The sequence below is a fragment of the Pristiophorus japonicus genome, chromosome 3 (genome assembly GCF_044704955.1).
Source record: "Pristiophorus japonicus isolate sPriJap1 chromosome 3, sPriJap1.hap1, whole genome shotgun sequence".
NCBI classification, from domain to species: Eukaryota; Metazoa; Chordata; class Chondrichthyes; family Pristiophoridae; genus Pristiophorus; species Pristiophorus japonicus.
Window position 1 is genome coordinate 144,236,756 of NC_091979.1, and position 24,319 is coordinate 144,261,074.

At 45.0% G+C, this 24,319-nt stretch overlaps 1 protein-coding gene across 1 annotated transcript in view; it reads right to left on the reverse strand.

Moving 5' to 3' along the window:
- The window catches only part of LOC139259927 (signal transducer and activator of transcription 4-like), a 175,814-nt gene that overhangs the window by 145,227 nt on the left and 6,268 nt on the right, over positions 1–24,319 (reverse strand). The window contains exons 2-3 of the mRNA XM_070875884.1: positions 22,945–23,073; positions 345–489 (exon numbers count right to left, since the gene is read on the reverse strand). Of these exons, the coding sequence (XP_070731985.1) occupies positions 345–489; positions 22,945–23,072 (273 nt within the window). The 5' untranslated portion in view covers position 23,073. The remainder of the gene's footprint in view (positions 1–344; positions 490–22,944; positions 23,074–24,319) is intronic.

Genomic DNA, 24,319 nt, shown 5'->3' on the forward strand with positions numbered 1-24,319 from the left:
CTTTTCTTTTTAACAACTATCAATAAATCTGTGACATTATTGACAGTTATGTTTAATGTAATAGCCACTTTATAACCTCTTCAACACTTAAGTTCTCATGTGTTCTCCAAAATTAGATTTGCAGAGGCACTACCTTTAGTTAACCTATGCCACAGTGTATTTCCTACATATTCAACATCAATATTTACTAGATTATGTGGAACGTCAACAACTGCTAAAAGTGAGAAACGTAAATTTCCAACTCATAATGAACCCTCAATCCAAATTATCCTTCATCATACTCATTAATTTTCAGCATGAAAGCAAAAATTTGAACCAGTTAGGAAGCAGTGTTAAAACATTACCTGAAGGTTTTGTTTAATTCTTTTCAGATTGTGCTGAAGTAGAAAGTTTTTTTCTGTGAAGAAACGGCTGTACTGGTCATCTATTTGTTTCAGTAAATTATGGAACAGGAGGGTGGCCAGAGAATCATTATTCGAGGCAAGATCCCTGTAAAACAATGACCAAACCATTAAATGTGAGTCAGAGTATCCCATCTTAAATCTGAAAGGGTTTTCAAAAATGTCATGTTACGAACATTGTTAATGAAGAAACCTATGGTTTTGTTCCACAATGGAAAATCCTATGATGATTCAGAAAACAAAGATGTGAATAAAGCTAATTCTGCAGTCTCTCTGTAGGCGTATCTGGTCTCCAGAGTCAAGTACCTGGAAAGTTTAGACATTTTTTTCTTTAAATATGCTGGAAAGTGTGAGTGTGTGGGTGTTGCGTGACAACAGGAACAAGCTTGGCTTTGAGGTCTCACATCATCAAATATCCTGCTGACAACAAGGCTCCAAGCAGGTTTGGTCTGGCGAGCAAGTCAGCACTGCTCCCCCACTCAGGCCATAGACTTAAGTTGCAGTCAGGGCCCAATTATATCATTGGGACCTGATCTGCAAATTTAAAGTAGGACCTCACTGCCTTCCTGCAGTTATCCTGCTCGAAAGATCAGGTTAATATTGGGACCTGGTGGGAAGGCAGCTGGATAACAGAGGGCTAGGTCGTTGCTCTTATTTTAACTGCTCCCCACCACTCTCCACTCCAGAGTCCAAGTGTTATGGCTCACATATAACAAATAGCCACTTGGGTAAGGCATTGTAGGGCTGCTAGCTCCCATGAGACTATACCTCAACATAAAAGTCAGGGCCTTCATTAAACAAGGGATAAGAAAATAAAATAAGGGGAAATTACAGTGGGCCTATCCTTCTCTTCAAGGGCAACTTTTTACTTTTCTTCTCTTTAGGTATCTATTTGCTACCCAAAATGTTTTGTCAGTCAAGGTAAAGGGTGATTGCTCGAGAATAGAACATTTTTTCCACTTAGTGTTAGTAATAAGTGCTCCCTGGTCTAGTATAAGATGGTAAAATACAATGAAAAACTGCCTGTACTACACAGTACAGTCATCGTTAATAATCAGTTGCAAGTCCTTGGTTTCTCCTCGGATCTCCTGTTTGTGGTTTATTTTTGGTCCATATAACTTAAAATTAGTGTGCAGGATTACAGACATAGTTTTTATTTTTAAGCAATCCTGACATAGTTTCAGAAATTAGATTAAAATTGAGAGCTGCTGGAACAAATACTAGAAGCTTCTGACAGCAATATCAAAATTTCTATGCAAAAATACCAGATAAACAGTGAGTTTGCAATTGGTCAATAACAAAACTAGTTTTTATATAAAAAGTGAAAGTGTTTGTATTAGTGTTCATGTTCCGTAAAGACCAAGTTAAATATGCACAATTCATGGCAACTGAATTTTACCGTTGAAAGTAGTTTTATTTTCTCCTCTCCTTTCATTCCAATCCATGCACCGATTCCTAGTAAAGAACGTGACCTGTTCCAAGCCTCTGTAAAATCTTGTAATCCATCTCTAATCGGTCACTGCCCTGATGGGCCTGGAATATCACATTGGTCAATTTTCACTTAAGTACTAGAAAAGTTCAAGTTGTTTTTGCTGATGGTGGAGCTTCTGGTACTCACTTACTGTTTTAATGATGGCACAAAACTAGAACAAGGAACTTGCCATATGGGGTATTGTAGTTGTAAAGCCATTATGCAGTGGCACTAACAAGTTGTAAGGGAAACGAATTACTAACAAAGTAAGCACCCATCAGTGGCAAACATCTTGACTCTTTTTTCTTCCCACATCCGCAACTCCTCCGACGCCCTCCGTCACTGTAACAGTTTTCAGTTTCCCGGCCCCAACCGTCTCCTTTTCACCATGGATGTCCAATCCCTCTACACTTCCATCCCCCACCAGGATGGCCTGAGGGCGCTCTGTTTCTTCCTCGAGTAGAGGCCTAACCAGTCCCCATCCACCACCATCCTCCTCCACCTGGCTGAACTTGTTCTCACATTGATCAACTTCTCCTTTAACTCCACTCACTTTCTCCAAATTAAAGGTGTTGCTATGAGAACCCGCATGGGTCCCAGCTATGCCTGCCTTTTCGTGGGATATGTGGAACATTCTTTGTTCCAGTCCTACTCGGGTCCCCTCCCTCACCTCTTTTTCCGATACAATGAAGACTGTATTGGTGCCATTTCCTGCTCTTGCCCTGAACTTGAAAATTTAATTCACTTTGCATCCAATTTCCACCCTTCCCTCACCTTCACGTGGTCCATGTCCGACTCTTCCTTTTCTCGACTTTTCTGTCTCCATTTCTGGGACTAGATGTTCGACCAGTATCCACTATAAGCCCATCAACTCCCACAGCTACCTGGACTAAACTTCCTCCCACCCCGCATCCTGCAAAGACTCCATGCCATTCTCTCAGTTTCTCAGTCTCCGTCGCATCTGCTCTGACGACATTATCTTTCACACCAGTGCCTCTGACATGTCTTCCTTTTCCCTGAACCGAGGATTTCCCTCCGCCGTGGTTAACATGGCCCTCAATCGTGTCCGTTTTATTTCCCGCACCTCTACTCTCACCCCTTCCCCTCCCTCTCAGAATCACAACAGGGTTCCCCTTGTCCTCACCTTTCATCCCACTAGCCTCCACGTTCAACAGATCATCCTCCACTATTTCCGCCACCTCCAGCGTGATCCCACCACCAATCACATCTTCCCTCCGCTCCCCTCTCAGCGTTCCGAAGGGACTGCTCCCTCTGCGACACCCTGGTTCATTCTGCAGTCACCCCCAGCACACTCTCCCCTTCCCACAGCACCTTCCCATGCAAGCACAGGAACTGCAATACCTGCCCTTTTACCTCCTTCCTTCACACTGTCCAAGGCCCCAAGTACTCCTTCCAGGTGAAAAAGCGATTTACTAGTACTTCTTGCAATTTAGTATCCTGTACTCACTGCTCACGATGTGGTCTCCTCTACAATGGGGAGACCAAGCGTAGATTGGGTGACTACTTTGCTGAACACCTCCGTTCAGTCTGCAAGTTTGACCCTGAGCTTCCGGTCGTCTGTCACTTCAATTCTCCACTCTACTCCCATTCTGATATCTCCGTCCTTGGATTCCTCCACTGTTCCAATGAAGCTCAACGCAAGCTTGAGGAACAGCACTTCATCCTTCGTTTAGGCACTTTACAGCCTTCTGGACTCAACATCGAGTTCAACAATTTCAGAGCATAACCTCTGGCCATCTTTGGCTCCCTTTCCCCCCCTTCCCCCCCCCGAATCTTATTTTTTTTCTTCTTTCTTCTTTTTCTATAATGGCAGCTGGTCATTACTACACCATTCACACCCTATCCAGATTAACCTTTTTTGAACCTCTATCATTACCATTTCAATTCGGCCCATCATCCCTTTTGTCTCTCTAATCTCTCCTGCCTTCCACCCTATCACAGACCTTCCCTTTTGTTCTTTCTTCCCCTCCCCCTTTCAGTGCTTAAGAATGTGCTCTTTTCGAACATTCGGCAGTTCTAGCAAGGGGTCATCAACCTGAAACATTAACTCTGTTTTTCTTTCCACAGATGCTGCCTGACCCGTTGAGATTTCCAGCATTCTGTGTTTTTATTTCAGATTCCAGCATCCGCAGTATTTTGCTTTTGTGAAGGAAAGTAGTGAGTAGACATAATGAATGCCAACATTTTTCACATTAATCTACATTATTTATACTGAAGAAAGATTTCAAGCTAATTTTTAACTTGCAATGACATCTCTTGCATACATGGTAAATAGTGATGGCACCGGAAGTTCTTTTTAGGCTTCAATTAAAAGATGGAAGCTTATATATATCAAAATCAAAATAAATGGAATTATTTTTAAAAGTTAAGGTTATAAAAGGCTCAGAAATAAGGAAAAATAAAGTTAACTTTTCCAGCAAGATGTTGGGCCCTAGGGTGCACGAATGAACGAATTATTATTGATCTCTGCATATATGACATGATATCAACTGTACCATTCTTAGCATTTGATTGGCTGGAAAAATTATATTTAGAAACAGTTTTCAGCCAATGAAAACCTAGTATTTTGAAAGCTGCCCCCACCAATTTAGTGTTAAAGTTAGAAGAAAGACTAGATTAGAGGACTGGGAGAGACAGTTAGAAATGATACAGAATTTGGTGGGATTGTAGAAAATGCAAAGACGTCTAAGTTAGGTTTGATTGCACGTGTGTAAATGCATAAAGTGTGGTTAATAAGCTTTTTGAGGTCATCCAAAACTCGGCAGCCCTTGTCCTAACTCGCACAAAGTCCTGATCACCCATCACCCCTGTGCTTGCTACATTGGCTCCCGGTTAAGCAATGCCTCGATTTCAAAATTCTCATCCTGGTTTACAAATCCCTCCATGGCCTTATCCCTCCCTATCTCTAATCTCTTTCAGCTTCACAACCCCATGAGATATTTGCACTCCTCAAATTCTGTCCTCTTGAACATCCCTGATTATAACTGCTCGACCATCGGTGGCCATGCCTTCAGCTGCTTCGGCTCTAAACTCTGGAATTCCCTCCCTAAACCTCTCTACCTTTCTTTCCTCCGTTAAGATGCTCCTTAAAACCTACCTCTTTGACCCAACTTTTGGCCATCTGCCATATTTTCTTCTTATGTTGCTCGGTGTGAAATGTATCTGTTTTGTCTTATATCACTGTTGTGAAGCACCTTGGGACGTTTTACTACGTTAAAGGCACTATATAAATACAAGTTGATATTGTTGTTAATAAGGTTGGAGAGCTGCAGCCGCAAATAGTCACTTCGAAATATGATAGAGTGGCAATAACTGACACCTGGCTCAAAAAAGAGGATTGGATAAGAACATAAGAATTAGGAACAGGAGTAGACCATCTAGCCCCTCGAGCCTGCTCCGCTATTCAAAAAGATCATGGCTGATCTGGCCATGGACTCAGCTCCACTTACCTGCCCGCTCCCCGTAATCCTTAATTCCCTTATTGGTTAAAAATCTATCTATCTGTGACTTGAATACATTCAATGAGCTAGCCTCAACTGCTTCCCTTGGCAGAGAATTCCACAGATTCACAACCCTCTGGGAGAAGAAATTCCTTCTCAACTCGGTTTTAAATTGGCTCCCCCGTATGTTGAGGCTGTGCCCCCTAGTTCTAGTCTCCCCGACCTGTGGAAACAACCTCTCTGTCTCTATCTTGTCTATCCCTTTCATTATTTTAAATGTTTCTATAAGAACACCCCTCATCCTTCTGAACTCCAACGAGTAAAGACCCAGTCTACTCAATCTATCATCATAAGGTAACCCCCTCATCTCCGGAATCAGCCTCGTGAATCGTCTCTGTACCCCCCCAAAGGCTAGTATATCCTTCCTTAAGTGTGACCAAAACTGCACGCAGTACTCCAGGTGCGGCCTCACCAATAACCTGTACAGTTGCAGCAGGACCTCCCTGCTTTTGTACTCCATCCCTCTCACAATGAAGACCAACATTTCATTCGCCTTCCTGATTACCTGCTGCACCTGCAAACTAACTTTTTGGGATTCATGCACAAGGACCCCCAGGTCCCTCTGCACCGCACCATGTTGTAATTTCTCCCCCATTCAAATAATATTCCCTTTTACTGTTTTTTTTCCAAGGTGGATGACCTCACATTTTCTGACATTGTATTCCACCTGCCAAACCTTAGCCCATTCGCTTAACCTATCTAAATCTCTTTGCAGCCTCTGTGTGTCCTCTACACAACCCGCTTTCCCACTAATCTTTGTGTCATCTGCAAATTTTGTTACACTACACTCTGTCCTCTCTTCCAGGTCATCTATGTATTTTGTAAGCAGTTGTGGTCCCAGCACCGATCCCTGTGGCACACCACTAACCACCGATTTCCAACCCGAAAACGACCCATTTATCCCGACTCTCTGCTTTCTGTTAGCCAGCCAATTCTCGATCCATGCTAATACATTTCCTCTGACTCCGCGTACCTTTATCTTCTGCAGTAACCTTTTGTGTGGCACCTTATCAAATGCCTTTTGGAAATCTAAATACACCACATCCATCAGTACACCTCTATCCACCATGCTCGTTATATCCTCAAAGAATTCCAGTAAATTAGTTAAACATGATTTCCCCTTCATGAATCCATGCTGCGTCTGCTTGATTGCACGATTCCTATCTAGATGTCCTGCTATTTCTTCCTTAATGATAGCTTCAAGCATTTTCCCCACTACAGATGTTAAACTAACCGGCCTATAGTTACCTGCCTTTTGTCTGCCCCCTTTTTTTAAACAGAGGCGTTACATTAGCTGCTTTCCAATCCGCTGGTACCTCCCCAGAGCACAGAGAATTTTGGTAGATTATAACAAATGCATCTGCTATAACTTCCGCCATCTCTTTTAATACCCTTGGATGCATTTCATCAGGACCAGGGGACTTGTCTACCTTGAGTCCCATTAGCCTGTCCAGCACTACCTTCCTAGTGATAGTCTCAAGGTCCTCCCTTCCCACATTCCCGTGACCAGCAATTTTTGGCATGGTTTTTGTGTCTTCCACTATGAAGACCGAAGCAAAATAATTGTTTAAGGTCTCAGCCATTTCCACATTTCCCATTATTAAATCCCCTTTCTCATCTTCTAAAGGACCAACATTTACTTTAGTCATTCTTTTCCGTTTTATATATCAGTAAAAGCTTTTACTATCTGTTTTTATGTTTTGCGCTAGTTTACTTTCATAATCTATCGTTCCTTTCTTTATTGCTTTCTTAGTCATTCTTTGCTGTCGTTTAAAATTTTCCCAATCTTCTAGTTTCCCCACTAACCTTGGCCACCTTATACGCATTGGTTTTTAATTTGATACTCTCCTTTATTTCCTTGGTTATCCACGGCTGGTTATCCCTTCTCTTACCACCCTTCTTTTTCACTGGAATATATTTTTGTTGAGCACTTTGAAAGAGCTCCTTAAAAGTCCTCCACTGTTCCTCAATTGTGCCACCGTTTAGTCTGTGTTCCCAGTCTACTTTAACTAACTCTGCCCTCATCCCACTTTAGTCCCCTTTGTTTAAGCATAGTACGCTCGTTTGAGACACTACTTCCTCACCCTCAATCTGTATTACAAATTCAACCATACTGTGATCACTCATTCCGAGGGGATCTTTTACTGGGAGATCGTTTATTATTCTTGTCTCATTACACAGGACCAGATCTAAGATAGCTTGCTCCCTTGTAGGTTCTGTAACATACTGTTCTAAAAAACAATCCCGTATGCATTCAATGAATTCCACCTCCAGGCTACCCAATGCGATTTGATTTCACCAATCGATATGTAGGTTAAAATCCCCCATGATTACCGCCATTCCTTTTTCACATGCCTCTATTATTCCCTTGATTATTATCCGCCCCACCGTGAAGTTATTATTTGGGGGCCTATAAACTACGCCCACCAGTGACTTTTTCCCCTTACTATCTCTAATCTCCACCCACAATGATTCAACATTTTGTTCATTAGAGCCAATATCATCTCTCACAACTGCCCTCATATCATCCTTTATTAACAGAGCTACCCCACCTCCTTTCCCTTCTTGTCTATCTTCCGAATTGTCAGATACCCCTGTATGTTTAATTCCCAGTCTTGGCCATCCTGTAACCACGTTTCTGTAATGGCCACCAAATCATACCCATTTGTAATGATTTGTGCAGTCAACTCATTTACTTTATTTCGAATGCTGCGTGCGTTTAGGTAAAGCGTTTTAATACTAGCTTTTAAACCATGATTTTTAGTTTTGACTCTCCTGCAGCCCCTTCATATTCATACATATTGTCCCTTCTTATCACCTTGTGGTTTACACTTACCCCAGTGCTACTCTGCTCTGTTGCCTCCTGCCTTTTGCATTCTTTCTTGGGGTCCTGTTCATCTGCGCTCTCACCCACTCTAACTAGCTCAGAGCCCTCTGCTTAATATTCCTGGGTACAAAGTATTCAGGAAAGATAGGGAAAGAAAAAAAGGAGGGGTATCAGTTTTGATCAAGGAAAATTGCTGGAAATAGAAAATGGGGGGCATCAAAGACAGAATCTATTTGGTTGGAGGCAAGAAACCATAAAGGAGCTATTACGCTGCTTGGTGTAGTTTGTGGGCCACCAAATAGTGGAAAGGAGATTGAAGAGCAGATTTGCAAAGAAATTACTGAGAGGTGCAAGGACCATTAGTAGTGATAATGGGAAACTTTAACCACCTCAATACTGAGTGATTGTGTTACAGGGAGGAATTTCTGAAAAGTGTTCTGGAGAATTTTTTGATCAGTATGTTTTCTGCTCAATGAGGAATGAGGCATTGCTGGATCTAGTCCTGGGGAATAAAATGGGTCAAATGGAGAATGTCACAGTCGGGGAGCACCTCAGGAATAGTAATCAAAGTATCATAAGGTTTAGATTAGTTATGGAGAAGGACAAGGAGTAATCTAGAATGAAAATACTTAACTGGAGGAGGGGTAATTTCAGCAAATTGAGGAGGAATTTGGCCTGGGTAAACTGGAGTCAAAGACTGGCAGATAAAAATGTAATGGAGCATTGGGCTGCCTTTAAAGAGGAGATGGTTCGGTTACAATCTAGATACATTCCCACAAGGGAGAAAGGGAGGGCAACCAAATTCAGAGCTCTCTGGATGACAAAGGCGTTAGAGAGTAAGATGAACCAGAAAAAGTATGACATGTATAGGCTTGAAAATACAAGGAGGAATTAAGCGGAATATAAAAAGTACAGAGAAGAAATGAAAAAGGAAATAAGAGGGACAAAAAGACATACGAGAATAGATTGACGACTAACATAAAGGGAATCCAAAAGGTTTTCTATAGGCATGTTAACAGTAAAAGGGGTGTCAGAGGAGCAGTGGGGCAGATTAGGGACCAAAATGGAGATGTATTGGTGGAAGCAGAACGCATGGCTGAGGCACTAAATGAGTACTTTGCATTGGTGTTTGCCAAGCCAGAGGACTTTGCCAAAGCTATGGTAAAAAAGGCAACTGGATGAGATGAAAATAGCTAAAGAGGAGGAACTAGAAAAACTGGCAGTACTTAAAGTAGATAAGTCACCCGGTCCAGATGGGATGCATCTTAGGTTGCTGAGGGAAGCTATTATGTTCATAATAAAGTAATGTAACGGAGTACTGTAGACATGAGTAAGTGTGGCCTTAGTTCCTTTATTCAAACTCCAGAGCGTTGGTACAGCATGGGAGGCCTGCTTATATACAGTGCTCCCAAGGGATGCTGGGATCCCTTGGGACTCCAACATGTAGGCTCTCTGGTGGTGGTACGATACAGGTTACATAGGATTGCATGCATAATATCACTCCCTCCCAAAGTCAATAGTACACTTATTTACAGGGTGAGACGATCTGGGGCTTTTCGCTCCCTTGTCGATCGTCTCGGTACAAATGCAGGTGTGGGTGAGTTGGTTGGTTCTTCGCTGGGCTACTGGGCAGTTGGCCTTGCTGGGTTTCTGGGGATGGCGAGTTCAGCTTTGTGGTGTCGGTTGCCACTTGTATGTGTGTTGGAGGGTCGAAGTTGGTGGTGTCGTCATCGGGATGCTCGTGGCTGTCTGTGAATCGCAGTTTGGTTTGGTCCAAATGCTTTCTGCAAGTTAGTCCATTAGCAAGTTTGACCTGAAACACACTACTCCCTTCTTTGGCTATGACAGTGCCAGCAAGCCATTTGGGACCATGTCCATAGTTGAGTACAAATACCGGGTCGTTGACTTCAATATCGCGTGGCAAGTTTGCGCAATCATGGTACATGCTTTGTTGATGCCACCTGCCCTCGATGTGATCATGGAGATCAGGGTGGACAAGAGAGAGTCTTGTTTTGAGCGCCCTTTTCATGAACAGCTCGGCTGGGGGAACCTTGGTGAGAGAGTGGGATTTGGTGCAGTAGCTGAGCAGGACTCAGGACAGGCGGGTCTGCAGGGAACCTTCCGACACAAGTTTCAAGCTTTGCTTGATGGTTTGGACTGCCCGTTCTGCCTGGCCATTGGATGCGGGCTTGAACAGGGCAGATGTGACATGCTTGATCCCATTGCGGGTCATGAATTCCTTGAATTCAGCGCTGGTGAAGCACAGCCCATTGTCGCTGACAAGGACATCAGGCAGGCCGTGCGTCCTTTCGATGGTGGCAATGGATGTGCTTACAGACATTACACATTCAATCCATTTTGAATAAGCACCCACAACAACCAAAAACATTTTGCCTAGAAACGGGCCCGCAAAGTCAACGTAAATCCTAGATCACAGTTTGGAGGGCCATGACCACAAACTTAGCGGTGCCTCCCTGGGTGCATTGCTCAGTTGAGAGCAAGTGTTGCATTTGCGCACGCATGACTCCAAATCTGAGTCGATTCCGGGCAACCACACATGGGATCTGGCTATAGCTTTCATCATTACTATGCCTAGGTGGGTACTGTGTAGGTCGCATATGAACGTTTCCCTTCCTTTTTTAGGCAAAACCACGCGATTATCCCACAAAAGACAGTACGCCTGTAGGGACATTTCGTCTTTGCGCCGCTGGAACGCCTTGATCTCTTCATTTATCTCCGCTGGGCGCTGGGCCAGCTCCCATGGAGGACACAGTTTTTTTTGTACAAGGGACAGTAAGGATCCTGACTGGTCCAGGTCCTGATCTGGCGGGCCGTAATGGGTGACTTTTCATTTTCAAATGCATCCATCACTAAGAGCAAGTCTGCAGGCTGTGTCATTTCCACTCCAGTGGTGGGCAACGGTAGCCAACTGAGAGCATCAGCGCAGTTCTCTTTGCCTGGTCTGTGGCGGATTACATAGTTATATGCAGACAGCGTAAGCGCCCATCTCTGGATGCGGGCAGAGGCATTGGTATTAATCCCTTTGCTCTCTGAGAATAGCGATATGAGCGGTGTATGGTCAGTTTCTAACTCAAACTTCAGACCAAACAAATAGTGGTGCATTTTTTTCACCCCGTAAACACATGCCAGAGCTTCTTTTTCAATCATGCTGTAGGCCCTTTCGGACTTGGACAATCCCGACCAGTTGCAATGTTCCCGATTCGTTTGCTTGTTGTAACACACAATCGACCACGTGCGAAGACGCATCGCAAGCTAGCACTAAACGTTTACATGGGTTATACAGAACAAGCAGTTTGTTGGAACATAACAGATTTCTGGCTTTCTCAAAAGCAGCCTCTTGTGATTTCCCCCATACCCAGTCATCTCCCTTGCGTAGCAGCACCTGTAGGGGTTCTATAGCAAGGTGCTTAACCCGGGTAGGAAATTACCAAAATAGTTGAGGAATCCCAGGAACGACCGCAGCTCCGTCACATTCTGTGGTCTCGGCGTGTTCTTGATGGCCTCCGTCTTGGCGTCGGTGGGTCTGATGCCGTCTGTCTATGAACTCGACCTCCGGCGCCAGGAAAACACACTTCGAGTGTTTCAACCTGAGTCACACGCGATCTAGCCGACTTAGAACCTCTTCCAGGTTCTTCAAGTGTTCGATGGTGTCCCGACCTGTGACCAGTATGTCGTCCTAGAAAACCACGGTGCGTGGAACCGACTTTAGCAGACTCTCCATATTCCTTTGAAAAATTGCTGCGGCCGATCGAATCCTAAACGGACATCTATTGTAAATGAACAGAACTTTGTGCGTGTTGATGCAGGTGAGGCCTTGCGAAGATTCCTCCAACTCCTGCGTCATGTAGGCTGAGGTCAGGTCCAACTTGGTGAATGTCTTCCCTCCTGCCAGGGTCGGGAATAGGTTGTCTGCCTTGGGTAGCAGGTACGGGTCCTGTAGCGAAAAATGGTTAATCGTTACTTTATAGTCCCCACAAATTCTGACCGTGCCATCACCTTTGAGAACCGGAACAGTCGGACTGGCCCACTTGAACTCCACCGGCGCGATGATGCCTTCTCGTTGCAGCCTGTCCAGCTCAATTTCCACTTTCTCTTGCATCATATATAGCACCACCCGTGCCTTGTGATGGATGAGTCGTGTACCGGGAACCAATTGGATCTGCACCTTCGCCCCCGAGAAACTTCCGATGCCTGACTCAAACAACGACGGGAACTTGCTCAGAACCTGGGCACATGAGGCGTCACCGATGGACGACTGTGCTCGGATGTTGTCCCAGTTCCAGCGGATTTTTCTCAGCCAGCTTCTGCCAAACAAACAGTGTGGGGCCATCTCCTGGTACAATCCATAGTGCGAGTTTGTGCACTGCTCCATCATAGGAGACTTTTACTGCTGCACTGCCAATTACAGGGATCAGCTCTTTAGTATAAGTTCTTAGCTTGGTATGAATGGGGCTAAGCTTGGGCCTGTGTGCCTTGTTGCACCACAGCCTGTCGAAGGCCATTTTGCTCATGATAGACTAACTCGCACCCGTGTCCAGTTCCATGGATACTGGAATTCCGTCCAGTTCAACTTTTAGCATGATCGGTGGACATTTCGTGGTGAAGGTGTGTACCCCGTACACTTCTGCCTCCTCGGTTCGAGTCTCTAGTACAGCCTGATCCGCCATGGATCGATCCTCCTCTGCAACGTGATGGTTTGCAGGGTTTGCAGCTCGTCTGCACATTCGCTGGAGGTGTCCCACTGTTCCACACAGTGTTTGAAGCGGCATTGATGGGCTTGATGATCACCTCCGCAACGCCAGCAAGGTGTTAACTGCCTCACATTAATGTTTGATGGCGGACTCTGGGTCATCTGAGGTCGTGTACGTTCTTCCATATGCATTCCTGCCTGAAAACGACGTTACTTTGTGTATAGTACTTGCCGAAACCTCTTTATGCTGCAAAATTTGTTTGGTGTTATCGCTGGTGGACATAAATGCCTGGGCTATCGTTATTGCTTTGCTCAGGTTCGGTGTTTCAATAGTCAATAGTTTGCGAAGGATAACCTCATGGCCAATACCAAGCACAAAATCTCTTAGCATTTGCTCAAGGAATCCATCGAATTCGCAATGTCTTGCAAGGCGCCTTAGTTCGGCGACATAGCTCGCCACTTCCTGGCCTTCAGACCGTTGACATGTGTAAAATCGATACCTTTACATCAGGACGCTTTCCTTCGGATTTAGGTGTTCCCGGACCAGCATTTACAGTTCTTCATACGATTTGGTTGTTGGTTTCACCGGAGCTAGAGATTCTTCATGAGGCCGTAGGTTGTTGCCCCACAGACGGCGAGGAGGATCGCCCTTCATTTGACAGCGTTCTCATCCCCTTCCAGCTCGTTGGCCAGGAAGTATTGGTCGAGTCACTCCACGAAGGCCTCCCAATCATCCCCTTCTGAGAATTTCTCCAGGATACCAACAGTTTTCTGCATTTTCATGTGATTGTTCATTATCTCGTCGCCAGTTGTTACATTCACAATAAAGTAATGTAACTGAGTACTGTAGATATGAGTAAATGTGACCTTAGCTCCTTTATTCAAACTCCAGAGTGTTGGTACAGCATGGGAGGCCTGCTTATATACAGTGCTCCCAAGTGATGCTGGGATCCCTTTGGGACTCCCACAGGTATGCCATCTGGTGGCGGTATGATACAGGTTACATAAGGTTGCATACATAACTGAAGCAAGGGTAGAAATTGCAGAGGTGATGGCCACAATTTTCCAATCCTCCTTAGATACAGGGGTGGTGCCAAAGGAGTGGAGGATTACAAATGTTACACCCTTGTTCAAAAAAGGGGGGGCGGGGAAGGATAAATCTGCCAATTACAGGCCAGTCAGTTTAACATCGGTGGTGCGGAAGCTTTTAGAAACAATAATCTGGAAGAAAATTAACAGCCACTAGAACAAGTATGGAATAATAAAGGAGAGTCAGCATGGATGTGTTGAGGGAAAATCGTGTTTGACGAACTTGATTGAGTTTTTGATGAGATAACAGAAAGGATGATGTATATACGGACTTTCAAAAAGTGTTTGATAAAGTGCCACATACGAGGCTTGTTAGCAAGATTGAAGCCCATGGAATAATAGGGGCAGTCGTAAAATGAATACAAAATTGGCTAAGGGATAGAAAACAGAGTTGTGGTGTTTTTGGACTGGAGGGAAGCAATGTTCCCTCTAATTTTTTTTGTTGGTGCGCAGTGGCTTCAAATTTGCTGCGCGGTCTCTTTTCCTGTGGAAGCAGCTGGTGACCAGCCTTTGCGGGACTTCCCGATTGGTGCAAGGTTGCACACCTTAGGGGGGACATTGGAGCGAGGTAAACAGTGGAGTTCCCCAAGGTTCAGTACCAGGACCACTGTTGTTTTTGATATACATTAATGACTTGGACTGGGGGGGTACAGGGCACAATTTCAAAAGACTGGTGGAATGGGCAGACACAAGGCAGATGAAATTCAACGCAGAAAAGTGTGAGGTGATACATTTTGGTAGGAAGAATGAGGAGAGACAATAAATGATAAATAGTACAATTTTAAAGGGGGTGCAAGGAGAGAGACACCCGAGGGTGCTTGTGCACAAATCTTTGAAGGAGGCAGGACAGGATAACAAAGCAGTTAATAAAGCATATGGGATCCTGGGCTTTATAAATAGAGACATAGAGTACAAAAGCCAGGAGGTTATGCTAAAGGGAAACAGAGCACTAGTTCATCTCCAACTGGAATATTGGGCTCAAGTTTCGGCTCGAGTTGCTCCTATTTTTTTGGAGCAACGAGTTTAGAATGGAGTATCTTAGAAATTGCAATTCTCGGCATTTAGTTTGCTCCAATTCTAGTGAGTTAGAATAGTTTTGTTTTAGAACAGGTTTTTTTTCCAAAAAGGGGGGGTTACCGGCCATTAACGCCTGTTTTGCAAGTTCAGGCAGCGAGAACACACTCCAAACTAACTTAGAATGGAGTAAGTGTAGATTTTTGTACGCTCAGAAAAACCTTACCTACACTTTATAAATTAGGCGCAGGGAGCGAGAAATAGGGGAGGGGGGAGGAGGGAAGTTTACAAACATTAAACACTTCACTTTTTCAAGTAAAGAGCCATCATCAATAATAAATGATAAATAAATCAATAAATCAACCAATAAAATCAATCAAAAAAAAATAATAAAAATCAATCAATAAATAAAAAATGTAAAGTTTCTACTCACCTACTACAGCACCGGGAGCCCTCCAACAGTCTGCTGGGATGAGGCCCCCTCCAGGAGATGCTGATGCCGACGAGGACTTCGGGCGGGGCCTGCCCCCAGCAGATGCTAGACCGCCCCCAGGAGATGCCGGGCCGCCGCTGAGGACTTCGGGCGGGGCCCGCCCCCAGCGAGATGCCGGGCGGGCAGGCCCCGCCACTGACGAGAAGTTTGGGTGGATGCCGGGCGGGCCGCCACTGAAGAGGTAAGGGCAGTCGGCCCACTCGGCCCAGGGTAGGGGCAACATCCCTTCGGCCAGGGATAGGGTCGTTGCCCGGAGACGGGACGCGCTGGGAGGGCCAGGAGCTACTGCGCACATGCGCAGCCTCCACTGTGCACGCGCGCAGCTGCCGGCACTGTTTTTGGCGCCGGGCTGTAGCTCCATCCCCAGCAGCTCTGCTGTGCCACGCCAAGCTGGAAACGGGTCTACAGATAGCGGAGAATCGCAAGGTAAGTATTCGCACAATTTCTGTTCAACAAATTAGGCGGGCCTCTCCGATGTGCGCCGTTCTAGCGGGGGTCCAAAACATGAGCTCAACGTGTCCAATTCTGGGCATCACACTTTAGGAAGGGCATGAAGGCTTTGGAGAGGGTACAGAAGAAATTACGAGAATGGTTCAAGGAATGAGGGGTTACAGTTACATGGATAGACTGGAGAAACTGGGGTTGTGCTCCTTACAGAAGAGAAGGTTAAGAGAAGATTTGATAGAGATGTTTTAAATCATGAAGAGTTTAGATAGAGTAAATAGAGAGAAACATAGAAAATAGGTGCAAGAGTAGGCCATTCAGCCCTTCGAGCCTGCACCACCATTCAATAAGATCATGGCTGATCATTCACCTCAGTACCACTTTCCAACTTTCTCTCCATACCCCTTAATTACTTTAGCCGTAAGGACCACATCCAAGTCCATCTTGAATATATCCAAAGAACTAGCATCAACAACTCTCTGCGGTAGGGAATTCCACAGGTTAACAACTCTCTGAGTGAAGAAGTTTCTCCTCATCTTGATCCTAAATGGCTTATCCTTTATCCTTAGACTATGTCCCCTGATTCTAGACTTCCCCAACATTGGGAACATTCTTCCTGCACCTAACCTATCCAGTTCCCTCAGAATTTTATATGTTTCGATGAGATCCCCTCTCATCCTTCTAAACTCCAGTGAATACAGGCCCAGTCGATCCAGTCTCTCCTCATATGTCAGTCCTGCCATCCCGGGAATCAGTCTGGTGAACCTTCGCTGCACTCCCTCAATAGCAAGAACGTCCTTCCTCAGATTAGGAGACCAAAACTGAACACAATATCGCAGGTGAGGCCTCACCAAAGCCCTGTACAACTGCAGTAAGACCTCCCTGCTCCTATTCTCAAATCCCCTAGCTATGAAGGTCAACATACCATTTGCCTTCTTCACCGCCTGCTGTACCTGCATGCCAACTTGCAATGACTGATGTACCATGACACCCAGGTCTCGTTGCACCTCCCCTTTTCCTAATCTGCCGCCATTCAGATAATATTCTGCCTTCGTGTTTTTGCCACCAAAGTGGATAACCGCACATTTATCCACATTATACTTCATATGCCATGCGTTTGCCCACTTGCCTAACCTGTCCAAGTCACCTGCAGCCTCTTATCGTCCTCCTCACAGCTCACACCGCCACCCAGCTTAGTGTCATCTGCAAACTTGGAGATATTACACTCAAATCCTTCATCTAAATCATTAATGTATATTGTAAAGAGCTGAGGTCCCAGCACTGAGCCCTGCAGCACCCCACTAGTCACTGCCTGCCATTCTGAAAAGGACCCATTTGTCCCGACTCTGTTTCCTGTCTGCCAACCAGTTCTCTATCCACGTCGGTACATTACCCCCAATACCATGTGCTTTAATTTTGCACACTAATCTCTTGTGTGGGACCTTGTCAAAAGCCTTTTGAGGAACTGTTTCCAAAGGCTGAAAGGCCGATAACCAGAGGGCACAGATCTTAGGTGATTGGCAAGAGAACCACAGGTGACATGAGGAAAACCTTTGTTACACACGATTGATAAGGATTTGGAATACATTGCCTGATAGTGTGATGGATACAGATTCAATAGTAGCCTTCAAAAGGGAACTGGATAAATATGTGAACGGAGTAACTATTTGTACTGTTTTCCTTCTGCGCATGCATTGGGTTAGGACAAATATCACCGACTCCGCACCGCGCCCCCACCCCCACCTCCAGTGCAATTCCTACTAAACATTTCTGCGCATGCATCCAACACCATGTGGCCTCCACTGAGCAGCGGAACGCATCCGCCAAGCCCCTAGCCTTCCGCAGTGCCGGGGAGGGCGAGCGACAGGCGGGGAGAGCGTGAGCTTGGCGGGGCGGAGAGAGACCTTGGGTGGGAAGGGAGGGGGGGGGGGGCGGGGAGGAGAGAGAGATTGGGGGAGGGGGGGGCCCAGGAGCGAGAGCTTGCAAGGGGGCGGGAGAGAGCTTGGCCGGGGGGTGGAGGGGGGGGGGAAGAGAGAGCTCAGCGGGAGGGGGGGGGGGAGGTGGGAGAGAGAGCTTGGCGGGGGGGGGGGGGGGGGAGGGAGGAGAGAGAGAGCTCGGCGGTGGCGGGGAGGGGAAAGCGCTTAGGGGGGGTGGGGGGGGTAGCTTGGGGGGAGGGGGGGTGGGGGGGGGGGGAGAGAGAGCCTGCAATGAAGAGGGCTTGCCAGCGGGGGTGGGGTTGGAAAGAGAGCGCTTGGTGGGGGGGGAGGGGGGAGGGGGAAGAGCTTGTAGAGGATCGGAGGGGAGAGCGCGCTTGCGGGGGAGGGAGGGGTGAGAGCTTGGGGGAAGAGGGGGAAGAGAGAGCGCGAGCTTGGGCGGGGGAAGAGAGCACGCCTGGGGAGGTGGAAAGAGAAAACCTGGGGATGTGGGTTTGAAAGAAAGAGACGTAGGTGGGGCGTGGGGAATTGGTGCGGAGAGAGGGAACTCAGAGAAGACGGATCACGTTCTTCCTACTCCCTGGTGCGTGTAAGCTCAGTGCGTGTGTTACAAGGGACATCGTTGGAGTGGATGAAATTCAGAAGTCACGACACTGTCATTCTTCACTTCATACCCAATAAACATGTTAACAATCTGCACACAATGCCCCATCTATGGGGCGGGGGGGTTAAGATCTTGCGCTTGGGTAAGGGTCTTCAGCTGGCGGAGGGATGCACTTGCACTGGTGTCATGGACTTCAGCTGGAATTTGGTGGCTTTTGGGGAGATCTATGCTCCATGGCTTCTGAATTCAAAATGGATCGAATTACAAATTGGAAATTCACTCAGAACTTGGGCTGGGTGGTTCCAGTTACACATTCCAGAGGAACTTCAGAGTATGGCTTATCCTCCAAGGGGACCAATCAGCAATAGGTCTGGAGAACCAGAGAAACGGCTGCATTTCAGTTAGTACAAATAGACGGATCCATATTTGAAGGAGAAACAATTGCAGGGATATGGGGAAAGAGCGGGGGAGTGGGACTAACTGGATTGCTCTTCGAAAGAGCCAACGCAGACTCGGTGGGCTGAATGGCCTCCTTCTGTGCCATACTATTCTATGATTGGGTAGAAAAGATTTATAGAAAAAACTAATGCAACAAGAGCATGGGAAACAAGAGACAATACAGGAAACGGGATGACAGGATGAACAGAATGAAACTATTTAAAGCTTTTCAGTTTTAAATGAAATTGCTTGTGATTATTTCAGTAAGTAGATTTCTTCACAACCAAATTTTTGACAGTTAAAATACATCACAGAAGTTTACCTGCACACTAAAACCACCTTATACATTCCAGCAGCTTTGTTTTCCAGCTGCGAGTGGTGTTCGGTAGGTGACCTGGCCAGTTGTGTATTCAGTGGATTTGGGCTTTTTTCAGCTTTCCTTGGAATTTGCCTGACTTTATTCCATAACAGCTGCAGCCCTGACTTATTGTCAGAATACCAGAAGTCCAGGGAATAAACCTTACCTCCCATGACATGGCTGCTCTTACCTCCACCATCAATAGCATAAACAATAGCAAAAAAGAACAGATTAAATGAGGTGGTAAATGAGCATCACTGTCCAATTGTTTTCTCACTTAATAGCTTGTGCTCTTTTCTTAGCCCCAGAACAAGATCAAAATAGAAAGTCTGACTCCACTGCAAAGTTATTGTTATAAAAAAAGGTCAACTCTATTTAACATTGGAGGTGCCATCATACCTAGCCACTATTTTAAAATGATTAACTTTATGTTTTGTAATTCCTTTTACTATTTTTAGTTACTCAAAATTCAACTGGTAGCTATTTAAAAATGCAAGTAAGCTGTATGACTGTTAGCGTACTATTTGTACCGAACTTTCTGTAAGTTGTGCACTGAATGTTTTCTTAAAACAAATTGAAACAAGCTTTAAACCTTCTGGTGATCAACAAGATCGATTTCCTGTACTTCTGTTCTCATTTCCTCGCTCTGCTCTCACAACTGTGGCAGGATCTCCCTTGTCCTCACCTTACATATTCATCAGACCACATACTGTCATTTCCACCACTTACAATCTGCTCCTGACATCAAATACATCTTACCCTATCCCCTCCCTGCTTTCCGGAGTGATTGGTTCCTCCGTGAGACCCTGGCTCACTCTTCCACCACCCCACCTGCCAGCTGACCTGCCATCTTTCCCATACAATTATGGGAGATGCAACAGCTATCCATACCTCTTCCCATACCACTGTCCGGGCAAACAAACACTCCTATGTGAGACAGCAATTTACATATACATCCTGTAATCTAGTATACTGTGTTCGCTGCTCATGGTGCAGTCTCCTCCAGTGGGAAGACCAAGCACAAGTTAGATGACTACAGTACCAAACATCTTTGTTCTGTCCAAAAATGTGACCCCGAGCTCCTTGTGGGTTGTCACTTTAATTCTCCATCTTTGGCCTCGTATACCTTTGCAATAAAGCTCAACGTCAATTCCAGCAACATTATCTTCTCTTTCTCTTGGACAATTTGCAGCCCTCTGGCCTGAACATTGACTTTAGTAATTTCAGACTTTAGCTATATCCTCCATTTCAATTGTGCAAGGTGTGCTGGTGATGTGGGATGGGTCTGTCAGTGTCTGGAGGGAGCGGAGGAAGGTTGATGTTTGGGATGGATCACAGCTGAATGCTGACAGGGAAATCTGTTTCCCAGGTGTTGGCCTGCTTTTTTTCTCTTTTCAGTGCTCATGGACCCACTAGGGTAGGTTTTTAAACTTTCTGTCCACGCGTTATACTGTTATAGCTGCCCATTGTAGAAACTGCACAATTTTCCTTTCTATTGAAATCAATGGAAATTAAACTTGGATGGTTTCAATAATGAGTGGTGGATCCACAATGCTAGTTTTACACCCTGGGGGGAGCAAGTTGAAAATCTATCACATCATGTTACCCAGATTTCTTCTGCTTTAATTGCAAACTTGTTCTGGCAGTTTTTTGTATTTTCAATGTCTCCTATCTTTTTACATTTTCAATGGCACCTCTCGTTGCCTTAGCTATTCACACATTCTTTGCTTCTCTAATTTCTTCAACTTAATGTTTCTTCCAGCTTTGGCTCAATGATAGACTCTTACCTCTGAGTCAGAAGGTTGTGAGATCAAGCCTCACTCTAGAGACTTGAGCACTTGAAGGCTAACACGTCTACATTACAACAGTGACTACACTTCAAAAAGTGCAGAATTGGCTGTAAAGTGCTTTAGGACGTCCTGTGGTCATGAAAGGTGCTATATAAATGCAAGTCTTTCTTTCAGTATAATTCTGAGGGAGTGCTGTATTGTCAGAGGTTCCATCTTTCAGATGAGACGTTAAACAGAGGCCCCGTCTGCTCTCTCAGGTGCACGTAAAAGATCCTGTCGCACTATTCAAAGAGCATGGGAGTTCTGGTGTGCTGGCCAAAATGTATCACTCAACCAAGGTGATTAAAACAGATCGTTGAGCCATTTAACTCATTGTTGTTTGTAAGATCTTGTTGTGCACAAATTGACTGCCTTACATTACAACAATGATTACTGGGTCAATTTTAACTCTGTCCACTGTTGCCGCATGACATTCCTGGAGCCCAAAGCCAGTGTGCTGCCTCAGGACATCTATTTAAAGTTCGTGCCTTATCAGTCAGATTCAAATGAGCAGCCGGCCGCTCTGTTGGTTGGTTACCAAAAGTTAAAATATACCTAAATAAATACCTGGATATGGACCCTTGCTCAGAACTAAGTAAGTCCTGTTTTTCTTTTAAGTAATTAACAGGTGATTGCACTGCTACGTTCTCTCTTTTTTTAAATACCCATCCTTTTTTTTTAAAAAAATGATTCTATTAAAGTGCTGGTTCAACTTTTGTTTTTCAATTCTGAAGTACAGCCCAGTCCAAAATGTCAACTATCTGTTCTCTCCAGATGTTGTTTGAGCTTTAATGCACTATTTTCTGTATTTGTTTCTGATTTCCAGCATTTAATTTTTTTTGCTTTTTATTAAACGTTAGGGGGCCGAAATTCAGGGTCTGAGACCTGTTAATGCCAGTTTGCGGTGACCATTCTTAAAAATCGAATGGCCGCCACTTTGGGGTCAACTAGCCGACCCGACCTAAATTCAGGTCGGGGATTTTTTGACCTAGACCAATCCTGCCCGATTCTGATGACCGCCGAAAGCGAGTCATCAGGGGTTGCATCGCCAATTTTATTAAACAAAAATATTTAGCTTCCGATATTCAGCTCCATCCATCGATCCCCTGCCACACAGTGCCCCAGACAGGTTTTTCTGTTGGTGCACCCTCTGCAGAATGAGTGCGGTCCAGCAGCGCAGCGGCTCTTAAAGGGGAGGGCCCACTGTCGTGGCCGCAATGTAAACATTTTTGCCGGCCGACTTCCCGATCAGCCAGCAAAATACTGCCCCGGGTTCAGCCAGGCCGCCAACAGGCAGCCTGGCACGCCCTCTTGGGTGTCAGGCCACTGGCCCGGCCGAAACCCTCCCTGATGGCCCAGTGGCCGAAGATTTAAAATAACAGAATCTCTCCCCTTTAACGGAGGGGAGAGAGCATGGTGATGCACACGCGCTGTGACGTTACCACTACTCCACCGCTGATTGACAGCGGCGGAGTTCCTGTCCCGATTTTCAGCCAGTCAGCCTGGCTTTAAGTCTATGGCCCGTCCCCATTACGAGTCATTTCGTGTGGGACTTTTGAAAAAATATCAAAGTCCTGAAAATGGCTCTTCCAACTGCATCGGAGCTCCCAGCAGTAAGTACCACTTTCTGGCGTACCTGAATTTCGGCCCCGAGGTGTTGTGATTGACATTTTTGCAACTGCCAAGAATAAAGCCAAGTAAGGATAAATAACAACGTTTTCTAAGAAATTTAGTTAGCATTTATGTATATAAATCAATATCCCAAAATAAAATATGTATCAAAGACAGTTGAATTTAACTAGAATCTCACCAGTCCTGGTGTTCCAGCCAATGTGCTAGGAACTGACGGACCTCCATGGGAAAGGTATCATCATACAACTGGTCCACTTTTTCCAGGAGCTGTGTATCCAGCTGATGGAGCTCATGCCATTGGGACATTCTATCAAAAAGTTTGGAAAACAAAAATGTTCAGCATTAGAACAAATGTAATTATTGGGAATGAAAGAACAAATGAATTACATTTTATAGAACACCATAAAGAATTATTTCCAAGAGATTTGGATTTGCTGCTAAAACAATTCATGAAAGTCAGAATGTAGCTTTCCTTTATCCTGTTTCCTACTGCTTCTCATGCATGTATACCCACATACATAAATACACCCACACACATCCTATGCTCATGGCTGAATTAGTATTAGTTGTAAAGTTGCAGTTAGGAACATTTTCTCAGCCAAGGAATACAATCGGCAGCTATTGTTTCTACTAGATATAGTACACTGTTAGTTGTGTAAAATTACATTATAACGCATGTTATTTGCTGCTATGCTATAGTACTCATGAACAAAACAACTTCTAGTCACTATACATCTTAGCAGAGAGAAGGTCATCAACATATCAGGGCAGAACATGTGACAAACTTTAAATGTTTCATAAGGGGAAAAAAGTGTGAACATAGGAGAAAGTGTTGCAGGTACTTCACCACAAAATGTAAAATATAATGCAACCACAAAAACAAATGCTATGACATTTCTAAGCTGGGCCTGTCTTAAGTCTCATTTCATTTAGAGACATAATCACACATTTTGATTTTTCATGTGCGTTACTCTGAAAACATTTATGTATCATGACCTGAAAATGATTGAATGGAAAATAATAGTGGATGTGCCCAAATTCCTGATATGAATTCATGCTGCATGAAGCTCAACACCAGGGAAGCTATGAAAGTTTAACCCCATTTGGTTAAATGAATGTGCTGATTTCTCACTATTTTCACCATAAATACATCAGTCCTAACAAATACTAACATATGAACAATGACAGACAGGTAAAGACCAGCTGGTCCATCGAGCCTATCCCACATAATCGCGATACCTTGTGTATCACAGTATATACACTGCACCCCACCCGAAACCATGTGATCTCTTGAGAGGGGCAAAAAAAAGATAAAAACCCAGGCCAATTTGGGGGAAAAAATCCAGGAAATTCCTCTCTGACCCATCTAGGCGATTGAACCTAGTCCAGGAGATCACTTTGGTCCTGAATTCCCTGCGGTACCTACCTTCTGTAAGAGGTGATCTCCACCCCGGCCATAGTCAAATCGTAGGATTCAACATCTGCCTTTGGGACCTTTGCAAAAAGAAGCAGCTTCACTTCATTGATAATTGGGAAGTTGTTTAGGAGGGACA